A 14,079-nucleotide genomic window follows, 5' to 3' on the forward strand; every position below is an offset into this window, starting at 1 on the left:
AAGAGTTGAAATAAATTTATGCAATTTTTTTCTTCGCACTATGTGAATTTACTTTTCTCCTGAGCCGATGAAACAGCGCAACCTCTCGGCCCAGCACGCTCACAACTAACGAGACAAAGCACTATACAAAACAGACAAAAAAGTATAAACTGGGGATGTCCCTAAAAGAAAAGCAGCCTACCTATTGGCTACAAATATTATTCTTACAACTACTATTTTGGAATTACCCAGTCAGAGAGCTCTCTCATGTTTCTGGCAAATGTCTCTGTCTCTCTCTAACACGGGAAGCTATAAACTATCGTCTATCATTTTGGTGCCTCGGCATCGCATATCTTTCTTTCTTCCAGCCAAAGAAACCAATGTCTCATTTTCTCGAAACGTCCCATACGCACTCCATATGTAAAATTATAGCAATAAAAATAATGTTTAAATGAAACATATTGCAACTCAAAATTACATAAAAAGTAACCTAGTCAACATTGTGATACTCAGTAAAAACACAGTAAAAAGATTTCTAAAATAAAATAAAATAAAATAATAAAAAATACAAGAAAATTCCAAATGATAAACTACCCTATTGGTCCGAAAATAGGCCGACCCCTTCTACAGCCCACTCAAAATCAGGGAAAAATAAATTTTAACTAACTAAAATGATTATCAGCAGCATATTACCCCAGTAACACTTCAACTAAGTTAATATTTATTCAACTGACAAAAATATTTGAGAGTTCATATTTCCGTTTATCTTCACATTCTTTTGTAGTGGTGCCAACATTTTACACGGCAATGGCTAAATTTTCTAAGTTCATAGAAATTGTGACGTAAAAACATTTACCGTTACGTTTAATTTTGACGTAAAAAACCCAAAATGGTTTCATGTAAAACGTGTATGAATCAACCATAAAACAGCCAATATTGCAAATAGGTTTTATTGTTCTTGTTACTGTTGGTATGTAACGGTATTTGTTTATTCGTGTCGCAACTACAAGTTGCCAACACTGGTGCCATTTTGTTTTTCCTGTGGTAGAAGAGTAAATAAAGCATACTACTGTAAATAACCATACAGCAAAATTGCTGTTTTACTAACTGTTTACTGTAAATACCACATTTTACAAGCAAATAAAATTACCGCAGCCTGTTAAATACAGTACAAAAATAACCAGACCGAGCTTTTAAAAGCTATGTGCTACAAGTGACCATATCTGTGTACTTACTTAAAATATGATACGTTATTGGGGTTGTGTGTTTACTAAATTTCTAAGTTGTAAAAATTACTAATTTTACGTAAGTACTGCGTAATTTTAGGTCAATGAATTGTATATCTGATAACATTTTTATGCCATAAGTGATTCTCCTTCAATTATTCTATTTTGGCTAGTACCCCATTATAGGCCGACTCTAGATTTCAAGGTTGACAAAACTGGCAAAAAAGGTCGGCCTATTTTCGGACCAATACGGTATTAATACAAAAGTAGGTCACCATGATAATCACCTGATATATGCATTAATGAATAATAGTATTTCTTAAAAATGCTCTGCAAAGCTGGGCAGGACAGGGGTCTTTCAATGCAACATGGTTATGGACCTGAAAAAATTGTGATTGCGATAACTCCATAAATAACGTGAATTGTGATGTTTTAAAGTCAAAACGCAAATTTTGTAATTTTTTCCGTCTTTAACGAATTTCTACAAAAAAAAAAAAAGAATTCAACAATTCCTACTGTGCTCATGTTTTGTACCACTTATCCCCACCACTGAGACGAGAACCACCCTATAGTCACATGCCAGGCAGAGGGCTGGAAAGGCTTAATTGAAAAACTAAATGCTCTGCGTCTAAACTGCTTTACTTGTGCTTGTTTGGATCCCTGTATTTATTTTTAAAGCCTGCCAGTTTGCTGTTATACCGAGCAAAGTCACACAACTGTAACTTTTCGGACTCGCGATTGGAAGATTCTGGGTTGAAATCCATGCTGTTTCTCAGGTGGACTCCAAGCAGTTCCTCACGACGGTCCACGACTCACCAGACATGAGGTGCGGGTCGACGTCCCAGAGCGGGCGCGCGGGGGCCGACTTCTGGTCGCGCAGGATGCCCTTGGGCATGTCGCCGCCGTCCTGGGAGCACACCACCTCGATGCTGGGCTGCCCGTCCCCCTCCTCGGCGGGCGTGGGGGCCGGCGCCTGGCCGGGCGACTGCGGCTCCGGCCGGTCCCGCGACTTCAGGAAGATGGACCCGCCCCCTGCGAGGCAACGCAATACAAGCCTCTGTAGCTTGGCAGTCGCTGTGAGAGTGTGTGTGCGAATGTTGTACGACTGTGCCTCCATCAAAGGAAGGGACGTCAGATTCCCTAACAAAATGCCCCGAGTGCATCGACAGGAGGGGTGGGCAGGGGTGGGCAGTGTCTCCCCGACGGCACTGACCGCAGCTGAAGCCTCTGCTTGCACCCACCCTGCACTCCCTCCGGCCAGGACAGCAGGAAGGGCTGCCAGCGAGTTGACTAAGAGCAGCGAGCCCCTCAGCTCTCGTTGCCCGCACCCGCACTGCTTCACGCCACTACCACCGACATGCCAGCGCCAGTAGCGGGCCTAAATGTGGTTACTGATTTACTGTTTATCGTGATAAAAAACTCTGTACCCAATCATGCCTTCTCTGTTCAAGTGATACTTCACCTCTCACCACATTGCTGTAATCTACCACCCGCTGAGGCCCATTATGGCACCCTGCGGACCCCCGAGGGCCGGGACAGGGAACCACGGCCAGGTGCCTCACGCAGATCTGCATTCTGCAACCACGACTGGCACAGCAGTGGGGTGGTACCGGTAGTGATCCGAGTACTTGCGCAAACGTTGCCCTGCCGGGAAACAGCCCACTCACTGCCAAATCTGCTGCCCATAACTGCCACACCCCAAACACTTGGCCAAGACTGTGCTTCTGCAAAATAGTCCTGCAGGGAAAGAAGTCTCAGCTGAGTAAAAAATCACAGATTTGAGACTCCCACAATCTCAGACTACACCACAGCGAGCCTGGTCAGCCAGGTGCAGACAACCATCCACTACACTTCAACCCCCGGTGGCCCCACCACAACCCAGCGGTCACGCGGAAGCCTGGTTGGTCAAAGAGGGGAACCCTGCCCAGAACCGGGCGACCACACAGGCGTAGCGTCAGGGTCAGGGTCCGAGGCACCAAAACCCTTGTTCAAGCCTCCGAGCCGCCCGGCAGCCTGTCTCCCCCCCTTCACAACAGGAAACAAGTCCAGGTCCTTGTGACCCGACTCAAAAGGTACCGGGAGGATATTTGATATTTGAAATGTACGTACAATTCTGAATAAGTATGGTGAATTTCACGATTCTACATTAATAACTGTTATTACTAATGTAAGTTGAAGTAAGATGTGTCACTCCATATTGGTTAAGGATAAAAAAAATTCCACCAAACAGAGGGAAACTTTGAAGGGCTTTAACACTTTTACCGTAACCCTAGGCCTCACAACACTAACCGAAACCCCCGGTCTGTCAGACCTCAATATAATATAACACATGATTCCATTAGGTTTTAATGGTAATTACCCTATATAGTATGAGAAATGGTGTTTATTGAAAGAATAAAACCAATTGAGCCAAAAACTACATTTATTTCGTATGAAAAAAACCATTATAAGATCAAAATATTATGTTTTAGAATGTTCAATGAATTTTCAAATGTTTTTCAAATGTTCAAAGAAAATAAAAACATCACCTGATTTGGAGATGACTTCCTTTTCACATTCCAAGCAAAGTTTTCTACTGCACTCCAGACAGATAGCCTTTGAAAAAAGTATGCACTTGTAGGCCGTCTTCCTTTTCTTTGCACTTGGGCACGTACTGCAGGTTTTCCTCTTCTCCATTGTCACTCGGTCCAGCGTCAGCTTCGTCTCCTCCTCCCTTGCCTCTACGTTCTTCGGCTGGCACGTCATTTCCAAGCACTCTTCTGATGTCTTCTTTCAGGGTTCGTTGAAGGCTTGGAAGAGAGAACCTTTTTTGAAGATGGGGTTTGATGAGCTCAAAACTCAACTGTTTTATGAACTCGAATTGTGTCAGAAGAGAAGAGTTCTTGTAGCTCATGTACAGGATAAACGAATTCACGGAACCAATATTCAGCATTCTGTAGAACATTGCTACTGGCCATCTTCTTGTTCGCCGGCTCGAAGAATAGATAGCACACTTCATGTCCATGATGTAAACTCCACATTTAGTTGCATTATAATGCGCTATTATTTCAGGCTTGCGTTTATTCTAGTTTGTTTCAGTTGAATGATGCATCGATGAAATGAGGATAACAGCTCGGTTTTTCTTTGGCACATAGCTCAGTAAAGTAATTCTGTCTCTAAATCCATATAATGATGAGCCAACTGGACGTACAGGATCTTGTAGAAATACTTCTGGGATAGCCTTCTTGTCTTTTCGTACTGTGCCGACGTGAGTTTTCTTTTCAGTAACTCATCTACAACTTCAAGTGAGCTAAACCAATTATCTGCAGTAACGTTTTTGTTACTGTTTACGATCGGTTTACAAAGTCTTACTACAGATTGAGTTGGTATGGCAAGGGTTTTTTCTGTCTCACTCAGTCCCACAGAATCAGAACTCTTTCCGGTGTAGATGTAAGCATTTAGAAGATAGGAGGTTTTAGCATCACATAGACACATGACTTTAATTCCATATTTCTTAGGTTTTTTTGGCATAAACACCTTAAACCCGCACCGCCCTCGAAAAGGTACAAGCATCTCATCAATAGTTACCTCAGAAGATACTGAGTACGATCTTTTGCAGTTTTCAATGAAATTTCCAAATATTTCAGATATAGGAGCAGCTTTGTCTGTTACTCTTCTTTGATTACGTGTTCTAAAATCATCGAAGCCTAGACACATTAGAAGTATCTCGAATCGTTTGATGGACATAGTCGCTGAATAAATCGGTCTACTGTAAGGATCTTTTGTAAATACAAAAGTTATTTTCTCTTCATTTGAAGATAAAACTGATGATGCCAGCAATAATCCAATAATTCAAGTAAACTTATTTCGTTATTTATAGGTTCTTACGATACTTTTTGACCTTTTTCTACTTCATATTACCTATTTAAGTGCATTTAATTAAAAATCATTTCATTCATATTGTACCGAGTGATTTAGTTGATGTATTAGATTAACCGACTAATAATGTTATAATTTTATTTATTTCGTATTCATTGTAATCGTTTGTGATTATTTTGGTTAATTCACATTAAATTGTACAAGTAGATAACATTTCCACACATTTGAGTCCTTTCCAATCATTTATTTCGAATAAATCTTGCATTTAATAATTGGAAATTATTTCTATTCAAGTAAACTTATTTCATTATAAATAGATTCTTACGATACTTTTTTACCTTTTTCATATTTATATTACGTAATTAAGTGCATTTAGGTAAAAATCTTTTCATTCATTTTGTACCGAGTGATTTTGTTTGATGTATTAATTTAACCGACTAATATCGTTATAATTGGATTTAATTCGTATTCATTGGTATCGTTTATGATTATTTTAGTCTGTATCTCTATTTTATGTCTGTATCTCTATTGTTGTTTTTTTTAGTCGTAACTGACAAACCAGCTCTTACGGCTTCAAGTTTTATGTTGGTGTTTACCAGGATCATGTTCATAATTACGTCATCAAACAATAGCTGCCATACCTCTTTTTTGCTTGGTTGGTTTCCGAGTGTTCTCACGTTTCGGGGTGGTGGCTTGTTGGTCCATGCGTTTGGCACTACTAGCTCAGTCTTCTTAGTTCTTTCAATGAAAAAGACTTCTCTTACAGCTTGATTAGCTTGATCCACTATTGGTTCCTTCGAAGCATCCTCTTCTAACATAATTTTATCTTCTTCCTCAGAACTGTCATCTATAACTTGTCCTTCGCGCCCTGGTAAAATGAAGTCGGGATCTTCGTTGGAGTAGTCCACTTCACTTACACTGCTTGTTTCATCGTCAGGGACGTCATTATGCAACAAATCTCGGATATCATCACCAAACCGTGGATCACTAGGGTACAAACGTCTTCGGGGTCGGTTTTGATTACTATCACCCTGATCCTCATTCATAGTACAAAACAATATCTTATACACACAGATTCAGCCTAAAAATGTTATACACACTACTTTAAATCCTACAACGTAACTAAAAACTAAAAAAAGAAATCAGTTCAAACATAAACAGAAACCCTCGGTCTGTGTGACCGCGCGTCACCACTACACTTACAGAAACCGTCGGTCAGGGAGACCGGTTTGTTTACGATAAGGGCTCAGTCAAGGTCAAGTGCCGCACTCAAACTGAACAAAGGATGTGTCAGCAGTAGGAGGGGAGGGTAGGGGGAAGGTACTAGGGAGGTGGACCCGAGACGTCCCACTAGTGTTGCCAACATTAAGATGTACAATTTCCTAGCGGTCTGTGAGACCGGGGTTTCGATAAAAGTATTAAACTAAAAAAAAAAAAAAAAAAAAAAAAAAAAAAAAAAAAAAAAAAAAAAAAAAAAAAAAAAAAAAAAAAAAAAAAAAAAAAACCACACACACAGATATATAAAATATATTTTTGTCAATATTCCAAAGATGAAAAATATGTGTTCTAATAATTCTGAAGATACCATGTACCAAATTTTATCCAAATATGAGATGGTGGGGTGGGCAATGTTTATCTCTTGGCTGGATGATCTGGCATGCAATGACCCATGGTACCAGATGATGAAGTATACGTATGATGGGTTTTTACGTCTACAATTATATTGGGTGCCACAAACCTAACAACCAGACTGAGATTTTGTGAGTTCTTGCATGGAAAATAGTTTTGTGTCATGCTACCATCACAAACACACAAGGATATTTATCTGATAGCCAATTTATTACTAACAATAATTTCACTCTATTATCATCACGGATGTAAAACTCCATTGGAGATTTTGAGGGATAATGTCTGGTTATCAACCAAAAAAAGCAGCAAAAAAATTGTGTTGAACAATGTGGGAGGGTTACTTCGCCAATATCCCAGGATCCATTTTTAGTAACCTGTTTGTGGATCGTTAGTTTAGCAAATACAGTGCAAGTTTTAAATGCATGATATGCATCTGTATCGTTTCACAATTACAGTAGAACCTCTTGTATCCGACCATGACGGGACCGGGCCGTGGTCGGAACGGCCAAAAGGTCGGATATCCGCAGGAGCAAAAAAAAAACAACCTTTCCCAGCTATGCAGTACGTACAGTAATACAACTTTATTTGTAAAAATGTTTCTGTATACATTTGGAACATTTAGTGATGTTAAATTATAAATGAGAAGATGAATACAATGTAAGCATACCTTATTTAAAGAATTCAGTGATGTATTTTTGTTTCAGGTTTGCCAAATCTTGATTTTGCGGAAGTGTCCCTCCACTTTTTTTTTGCTCACAATACATTACGTTATGTTAAAAAACATAAGAGCAGTACAATATTATAGTACGAGCACATTCTACACCAAAAATCACGGCTGAACTGACAGTTTGCGACTCTAAAACATTTACATGCGTCACATTTTCAAGTGTGAGCGGGCTCGCCAACCACGGAGACTAGGTCGGATATCCAGAGGAGTCGGTTGGGGGAAGGTCGGACACGGGGGGTTCTGTGCGGAGCGACCGCCACCAACCCGTGAGAGTGAGCTCCCCGCGGCCCGTCATGCCCCGCGGGTGCTTCTCCTGCGCCGACTGCAGCTTGTCGCGCCGGGCGCCCGCGTCCACCACCGTCATCTTGTCGATGTCGATGCGCGCCGTGGGGCTGGGGATCTCCTTCTTGGGCCGCAGCTCCGCCTCGAAGAGGGCGGCCGTGCTCACCGTCAGGTCCACCCGGGGGGGCGCGGGCGCGCTGGCGTCGTCCCCCGGGAGCCGGCCCCGCCTGGACGCCGGCTCCGTCGGGGAGAACTTCTTCAACGGGTTCTGCACAGATCCACGTGGCGTCAAGGGGGTGCCTCTCATTCCAGGTCAACATTTTATACTTACAGTACTAACGGACATACTTGTAGACTTTTTTCAATTGTTTAACTTCCACGAAACGAAAAATATATACAGCGCATACTTTTTGCATAATTAGCTGCCAAAGTTACATTTTTTTTTTTTAACATTTTTGGGTAGTACAAATAAGGAGGATTGAATTTATTGCAGAACTAAAACTTTTTAGGTTTAACTGCAATGACACTGGCTACTTCATGATATGATTTTCATTTCTATCACAAAAAACTTGAATCATGTTTCTTGGCTGTCAGAAACGTAACAAATTTGAGAACTTTTAAGTGCCAGGTAAATTTAATTAATATTTTCTGAAAGAAATTCAAACCATTTCCTGAAGTAGCCAGTGGCATTGCAGTTAAAGTTAAACAGTTTCAGTTCTGCAATAAATTAAATTCTCCTTATTTGTACAACCCAAAATGTTAAAAATGTAACTTTGGCTGCTAATTATGCAAAAAGGATGTGCTGTATATATTTTTCATTTCGTGAAAGTTAAACAATTTAAGAAGTATAGAGGTGATCTGTGATTAATATAAATATAAAATCATGACCTGAAATGGGAGGGCACCCCCTTAAACACAGCACTTAGCTGTTCCACAATTTCACATCATCACTAGCAATACATCAATTTATTAAAAAACAGTTCATAAAATGTATTCAATTTGCTAATGTCTTAATGAGAATAATAACTCACGAAAACCAACACATTATAGAACATTACAAATCTCTAAATTATGATTTTATCATTCCAAAGAATTAATCTGCAATGTTTCAGAACTTCACACAATTAAAAAAAATTAATATTATCGAAGCAAAAAGCAGACATCCTTCCCTTTTTCACGGGCAGTTCCGAGTTGACGACAAGCTTTCAGATAGCCTACGGGCAGTTTATGATTATATCTCGTAACTGTTGCAACAAGCAGGGGTCACGCTTACCAACTGAATATTAGCTTTCCTCAGACTCATTGACTTCGAACTGTCCATGGTCCTGGAGGTGGCGTCCACGGACGGATCTGCTGGCTCTTCGTAACTCTTCAATTCTTCCTTCGCAGAAGTCTTCGAGTCATCTTCGCCTGTGGAAAAACAATATGCAGTCATTTCTTAGACGAGCTCATCACCGGCTAATGACATGCCAACTACTTGTGGCTACAGAGCCAGTGTGGCAAAGTTATGTCAAAAACTAATGAGTGAATTTGTTACATAAATGTTACGTGATTGAACAAATGCCTTGAGAGAGAGAGTTAATGCTTTTATGATGGAGGTAGATGAATAAATTTTTCTGGAATATGTATGCACGTACGTATATACATACACATTTATATATGCAGTATAAACATATGTACGTAATACATATGTTGTATGTATTTAATTAAAAAAATATATTTTTTCATATAAACAATTTAACTACCTATTGCTATCATCAGTTTCTACACAACTACCATTTTACATTACACCTTAAGCTACACTTACAATGATAAAAACATTTTTTGCCAAATCTTTGTAATTTCTAAAAACAGAGGATAAATTAATATTGTGTGGTGTAGTGTCAACTGATAAGACAACTTTTAACAGTGGATGATATACATCTTCTTTGATAAGAACATCTTTAGCATTTTAGTTAGACAAAGATCTAATAGATTCATTGAAGGTTGGGTTTTGTTACATTAATAAAGGTCTAGGCTTGAGACAAAATTAAGTAAATAATTAGCCTTGGATTAAGAGCAACATTTCAGGATACTGGTAGTGGATTTGTTTATCCAATCAATATCGGGAACATTCAAGTCACAGAGAATTAATCATTTATCTTGACTGATGTTATTTTTTCTTCAATGACTCAAAATAAGCTTGGAACGTGTTTGGAGCGGTATTAGTGGGTAGATATATGTTACCTAACATTAGATTACTGTTGTTCAAAAATTTAATTTTTAACCAAACACTTTCAATTTAACGGAAATCATCGTTTTCACCGGGATGAACAGAAATAAAGTTATGTATTTTTAACTGCAATTAACCCTTTTTTATTTTAACTGCAATTAGTGCGGGCCATCATAGAAAGCGCGGCGTGGGCAAACACGCTCAGCGAGGTCCACACAAGCCACCGGAACGGTTTGCAAACGCACTTGTACGGGACTCCAACCAAGACGAATTACACTTAATGACAGGTCCCCTTCATTACGGATTGCAGATAAAAGTTTGGTCTTTTAAAACGTCTTTGACTCAACTAACAAACAGTAAACATACACTTAAAATAAATTTCTAAAATATCAAATACAATGATTTAAGAAATTAAATTCACCATGCACTGGCCGGTGCTGAAAGTGGGAGAGGGGGGGAGGGTAAGGGGGGGTACCTGCGGAGCTGATGCTCTCCGAGCGGGCCTTCTTGACGAGCGAGCGGTACACGCCATCCAGGGGGTGCTCCCACTGCGACTGCCGCGTCGCCGAGTTGAAGTAGTACCATGCTTGCACATTCTTGTCAAAACTGCGCACACACACAGCGACACAGTCGACGCCATTAGCGACCTTCTGGTTTCACACCTCATCAGCAGTGAGGTCCTAACACAGGGCTTTACAAATACCAGGCGCCAGTTCGTCATGATGACTGACTACTCCTTGCTGGCAAACAAACTTCCGCAAGACACCAAGATAGAAATATACAGTGCTTTCGAAAACATTTATTGTTGCAAAATCTTGTTGTACAGAAATGGCTGGGTACAAGAAACCAGGACAGTATTTAAACTGCTACAAGTTAACTGTAATGACTGATACTGAACCAAGTTTCTATGTACGTACCATTTAGTACTTAAATGTTAAATAAACTCTTAAAGTATTTTTTTTATCGCTGGCTCCTGTAAGAGAAAATAATATTGTACTTCTAAGGTATTCTTGTGCCGCTGCGAAGGTGCGGATTCGTATCATCAGCTTTGAGTTCATCGCTTCGGATACCGGTCTGTCGCCGCGTCCCGTGTGTTCAGTAATTGTCAGTTTATTTGTCATCGTTGTGTGGAGCGCTGACGGAGGGGGTATGTGGCCGGCGGGGAGTTCAGGAGAGCACACGCGAGACGAGGACAGAGTGTCGTAGCAAGCATGAGAGCAGAGTGCCGATTGATTTCAGGGAACTAGAGACGACTGTTACGGGATGCAGTTAGGCCAGGCGTCAACAGAGTTTCTTAGCGTGAACGATAACAACAGGGAGAGCGGGTTGCGGACCAGAAGGTACGAAAGAGTTATGCAGTTGTCGCAAGAGCTGGAAATCTCCGAACAGAAGCTAGATGAGGCTGGACGAGAGTAGGAGCACCCAGCGAAGTCACGTGCTGTAAAGAGCCAATAAGAATATGAAATAAATAGTAAGGCTCATGGAAAAGAACAATCTTGAAGAAGTTCTTGAGCTACACTTCCCGTTGGCAGTGCCTACCCAAGAATTGCGAAGATCCAGAATCCCACCCAAAGCGATCCAAAATCCTTAACGCATCGTAACCCACTCTCCTTTCTTCCAGAGTTAAATCTGGTGGTGAGAGAAAACACAGGTCCTGAATGTTAAGATGGTGTCTCCTGGTGAGACTACACACTAAAGGCCAAACTGTTACACTCCTAAACCTTCAGAGCCATCTAGACGTAATAAGCCTGTAGTGAGGTCAAGAAAATAGTCGGAAACCATACAAACATCTGCCAAGAGTGATTTCAGAAAACCAAGGAAAACTGATCACGGGATGACTGGTCTTGGGGTTGAACACAAGTCCTCTCAAACGAGCAAAAATTTTATCCCCCCCCCCCCCCCCCTGCACAACCTCCTCGAGTTTATACGAGTAGGTGGTCGAGGGGGCAACCAAACAACAGAACAAACAGAGTTACTCCTAACCCATGATTTAAATCCAACTTCTCTCAAAACCTAATTCATACATCAACGTAATCATTTCAAACAAGTCTCAGGCCGAGGGGAAATCATCTCTAGTATTATCTTAGTGCACCTCCCACAGCAGGACTCCAGCCTGTTTCCCCGAGTTCTCCCACACACACTACCCCCTGTCTCGCTGGCCACAGCCTCAGTCTCGGCAGGGGCGAACGACTGGAGGATTTTGGGAAGTATGGAATCAGGGGCGGGGTAAAAACTGAATTTTTAAAAAATACCAAACCTAGGTTTTTTGGATTAGACCAGGTTTTTCAGGTTCAAACCAGATTTTTTTTATTAAGTTATTTTGCTTCTTACCACGTTCAAATATGAAAACTATCACACTTTCTGCCACTCAAGTTGAACCAGTAAAGTTATACGTAACATCTAAGAACTGAAGTCCAGCAAATCTGCACATCTGACTGGGTCTTAAAACAAAGAAAGGGTATTTCTCCACAGGAAAAAGATTCTTTATAAAATGGGTGTCTCCCACAGAATGGGGTTTACAGTACAGTCGGGGATTTACCACAGAACAGGAATTAACTATTTAATTTTTTTTTTTTTAATTTTAGAGGAGTTTTTGGCTGGATATAATTTACAACTTATTCAAATAATTTATAAAAGATCTTGATTAGAATATTATTATTTTTTACCTGTAAATCACTATAAACATTTATGAGCAAACTATTGTTGTTATCACGGTGGAATTAGACCATATGTTAAAAAAAATTAAGCTATTCTATTCAAAAATACATTTAAATAAATTTTTTTTTATAAAAAACACTTGGTTTAAACCGTGGTTTAAATTAGCCAACCCTGCTAGAAAGAGTCTTATTTGTTACTCTCTCTACAGTTTTTTAGTTCACCGTTATTTTTAAGGTAGAGGGGTGGGGGTGATCAACACCCCTCCCATGATACCACTATTATTAGTATAGCAGGCGAAGTAACATATATAGCAGATATACATATGATAATACCAATTATCCTTAGAAAATATTCCAACAAAAATATACAACATGTAAAACAGACTATAAAAAATGTTTTCCTAACCATACTTAGTTAGCACTGATACCATTCCCATCAAAATTACGTAACCAGCACTGCCAGTATAAAATTTAATGAATAAATATTGTTTTATCAAACTTTGAAATGATACATTAATGTGAAGTGACAAAAGACCATAGAAATGTGATTGTACTTGAAATTAATACAGTTTTTTTTTGTATCCTTCATGTTCAGTTAATGTTAGTAAAATATTATGAGGTTCATAGTCTGTGGAACCCTGCACCATTCACTGTCTGTGGAAACCTTTAACATCTGTGGTATACCTTTCCCTTCCTGTGGAACCCTGCATCATCTGTAGTGTACCTTTCCCTGTTTGTGGAACACTGAATTAATTGTCTGTGTCATAATTTTTTTATCAGGTCTCTAAAATGAGTTTCAAGAAACATGTGGGGGTTCCCAACATCTGACATATTAATTTTCTTATTCACTATCTACAAAATTTTTAGCTGATTTAAAAAAAAACTTCAAGGAAAAAAGTGTTTTTAAGCTGTTGATACTCAGTATGATTTAGTCCTTAATCAGACTTTTAGATATGTTTAATCTAAATGCATTATGAAAAATGATAAACAGAGCAAATTAATTTGTTAGGTTTTTTCAGTTGTTTAGCTGTACACATGATTGTGGGCAGATTTAGCACCCTGTACAATTGATGCAAATCTATACTGATGAACCTTTATTAAAAGCACATGACAGTTATCTCAAGCCAAAACATCCTACTAAATGCCAAACCTCCAATACGTAGTCAGAAATATTCCAGTCAACTTAATATGATGCTTGCATAATGTACGAGTGTTCCTGCCACCTACCTCTCTTGACTGCGGACATGGCACGTGGATACGTATCTATTGGTGAATCAATTTTTTTTTCCTTTATAAACATTGTAACATGCACAACACTCGAAGCGAGTTTCAAGGCTGGGCACATTAGACACAAACAAAACAGACTATAAAACAAAAAAATAAGCTATTCTGACTCCGAGGTCAGAAACACTCAATTTGTTACACCTCACTCCAAGCAAATGCACAACGTATTCACTACCATGATGTCAACAAATACCCGGTGAACCAATAAACATTTCAGAACTATTG

At 39.7% G+C, this 14,079-nt stretch overlaps 1 protein-coding gene across 2 annotated transcripts in view; it reads right to left on the reverse strand.

The window, feature by feature from the left end:
• The window catches only part of LOC134539391 (uncharacterized), a 143,800-nt gene that overhangs the window by 110,770 nt on the left and 18,951 nt on the right, over positions 1-14,079 (reverse strand). For both annotated transcript variants that reach the window (XM_063381385.1, XM_063381387.1), the window contains exons 3-6: positions 10,389-10,519; positions 8,975-9,111; positions 7,684-7,969; positions 2,022-2,237 (exon numbers count right to left, since the gene is read on the reverse strand). In XM_063381385.1, the coding sequence (XP_063237455.1) occupies positions 2,022-2,237; positions 7,684-7,969; positions 8,975-9,111; positions 10,389-10,519 (770 nt within the window). The remainder of the gene's footprint in view (positions 1-2,021; positions 2,238-7,683; positions 7,970-8,974; positions 9,112-10,388; positions 10,520-14,079) is intronic.

The sequence above is a fragment of the Bacillus rossius genome, chromosome 15, assembly GCF_032445375.1.
Source record: "Bacillus rossius redtenbacheri isolate Brsri chromosome 15, Brsri_v3, whole genome shotgun sequence".
In the NCBI taxonomy this organism is placed as follows: domain Eukaryota; kingdom Metazoa; phylum Arthropoda; class Insecta; order Phasmatodea; family Bacillidae; genus Bacillus; species Bacillus rossius.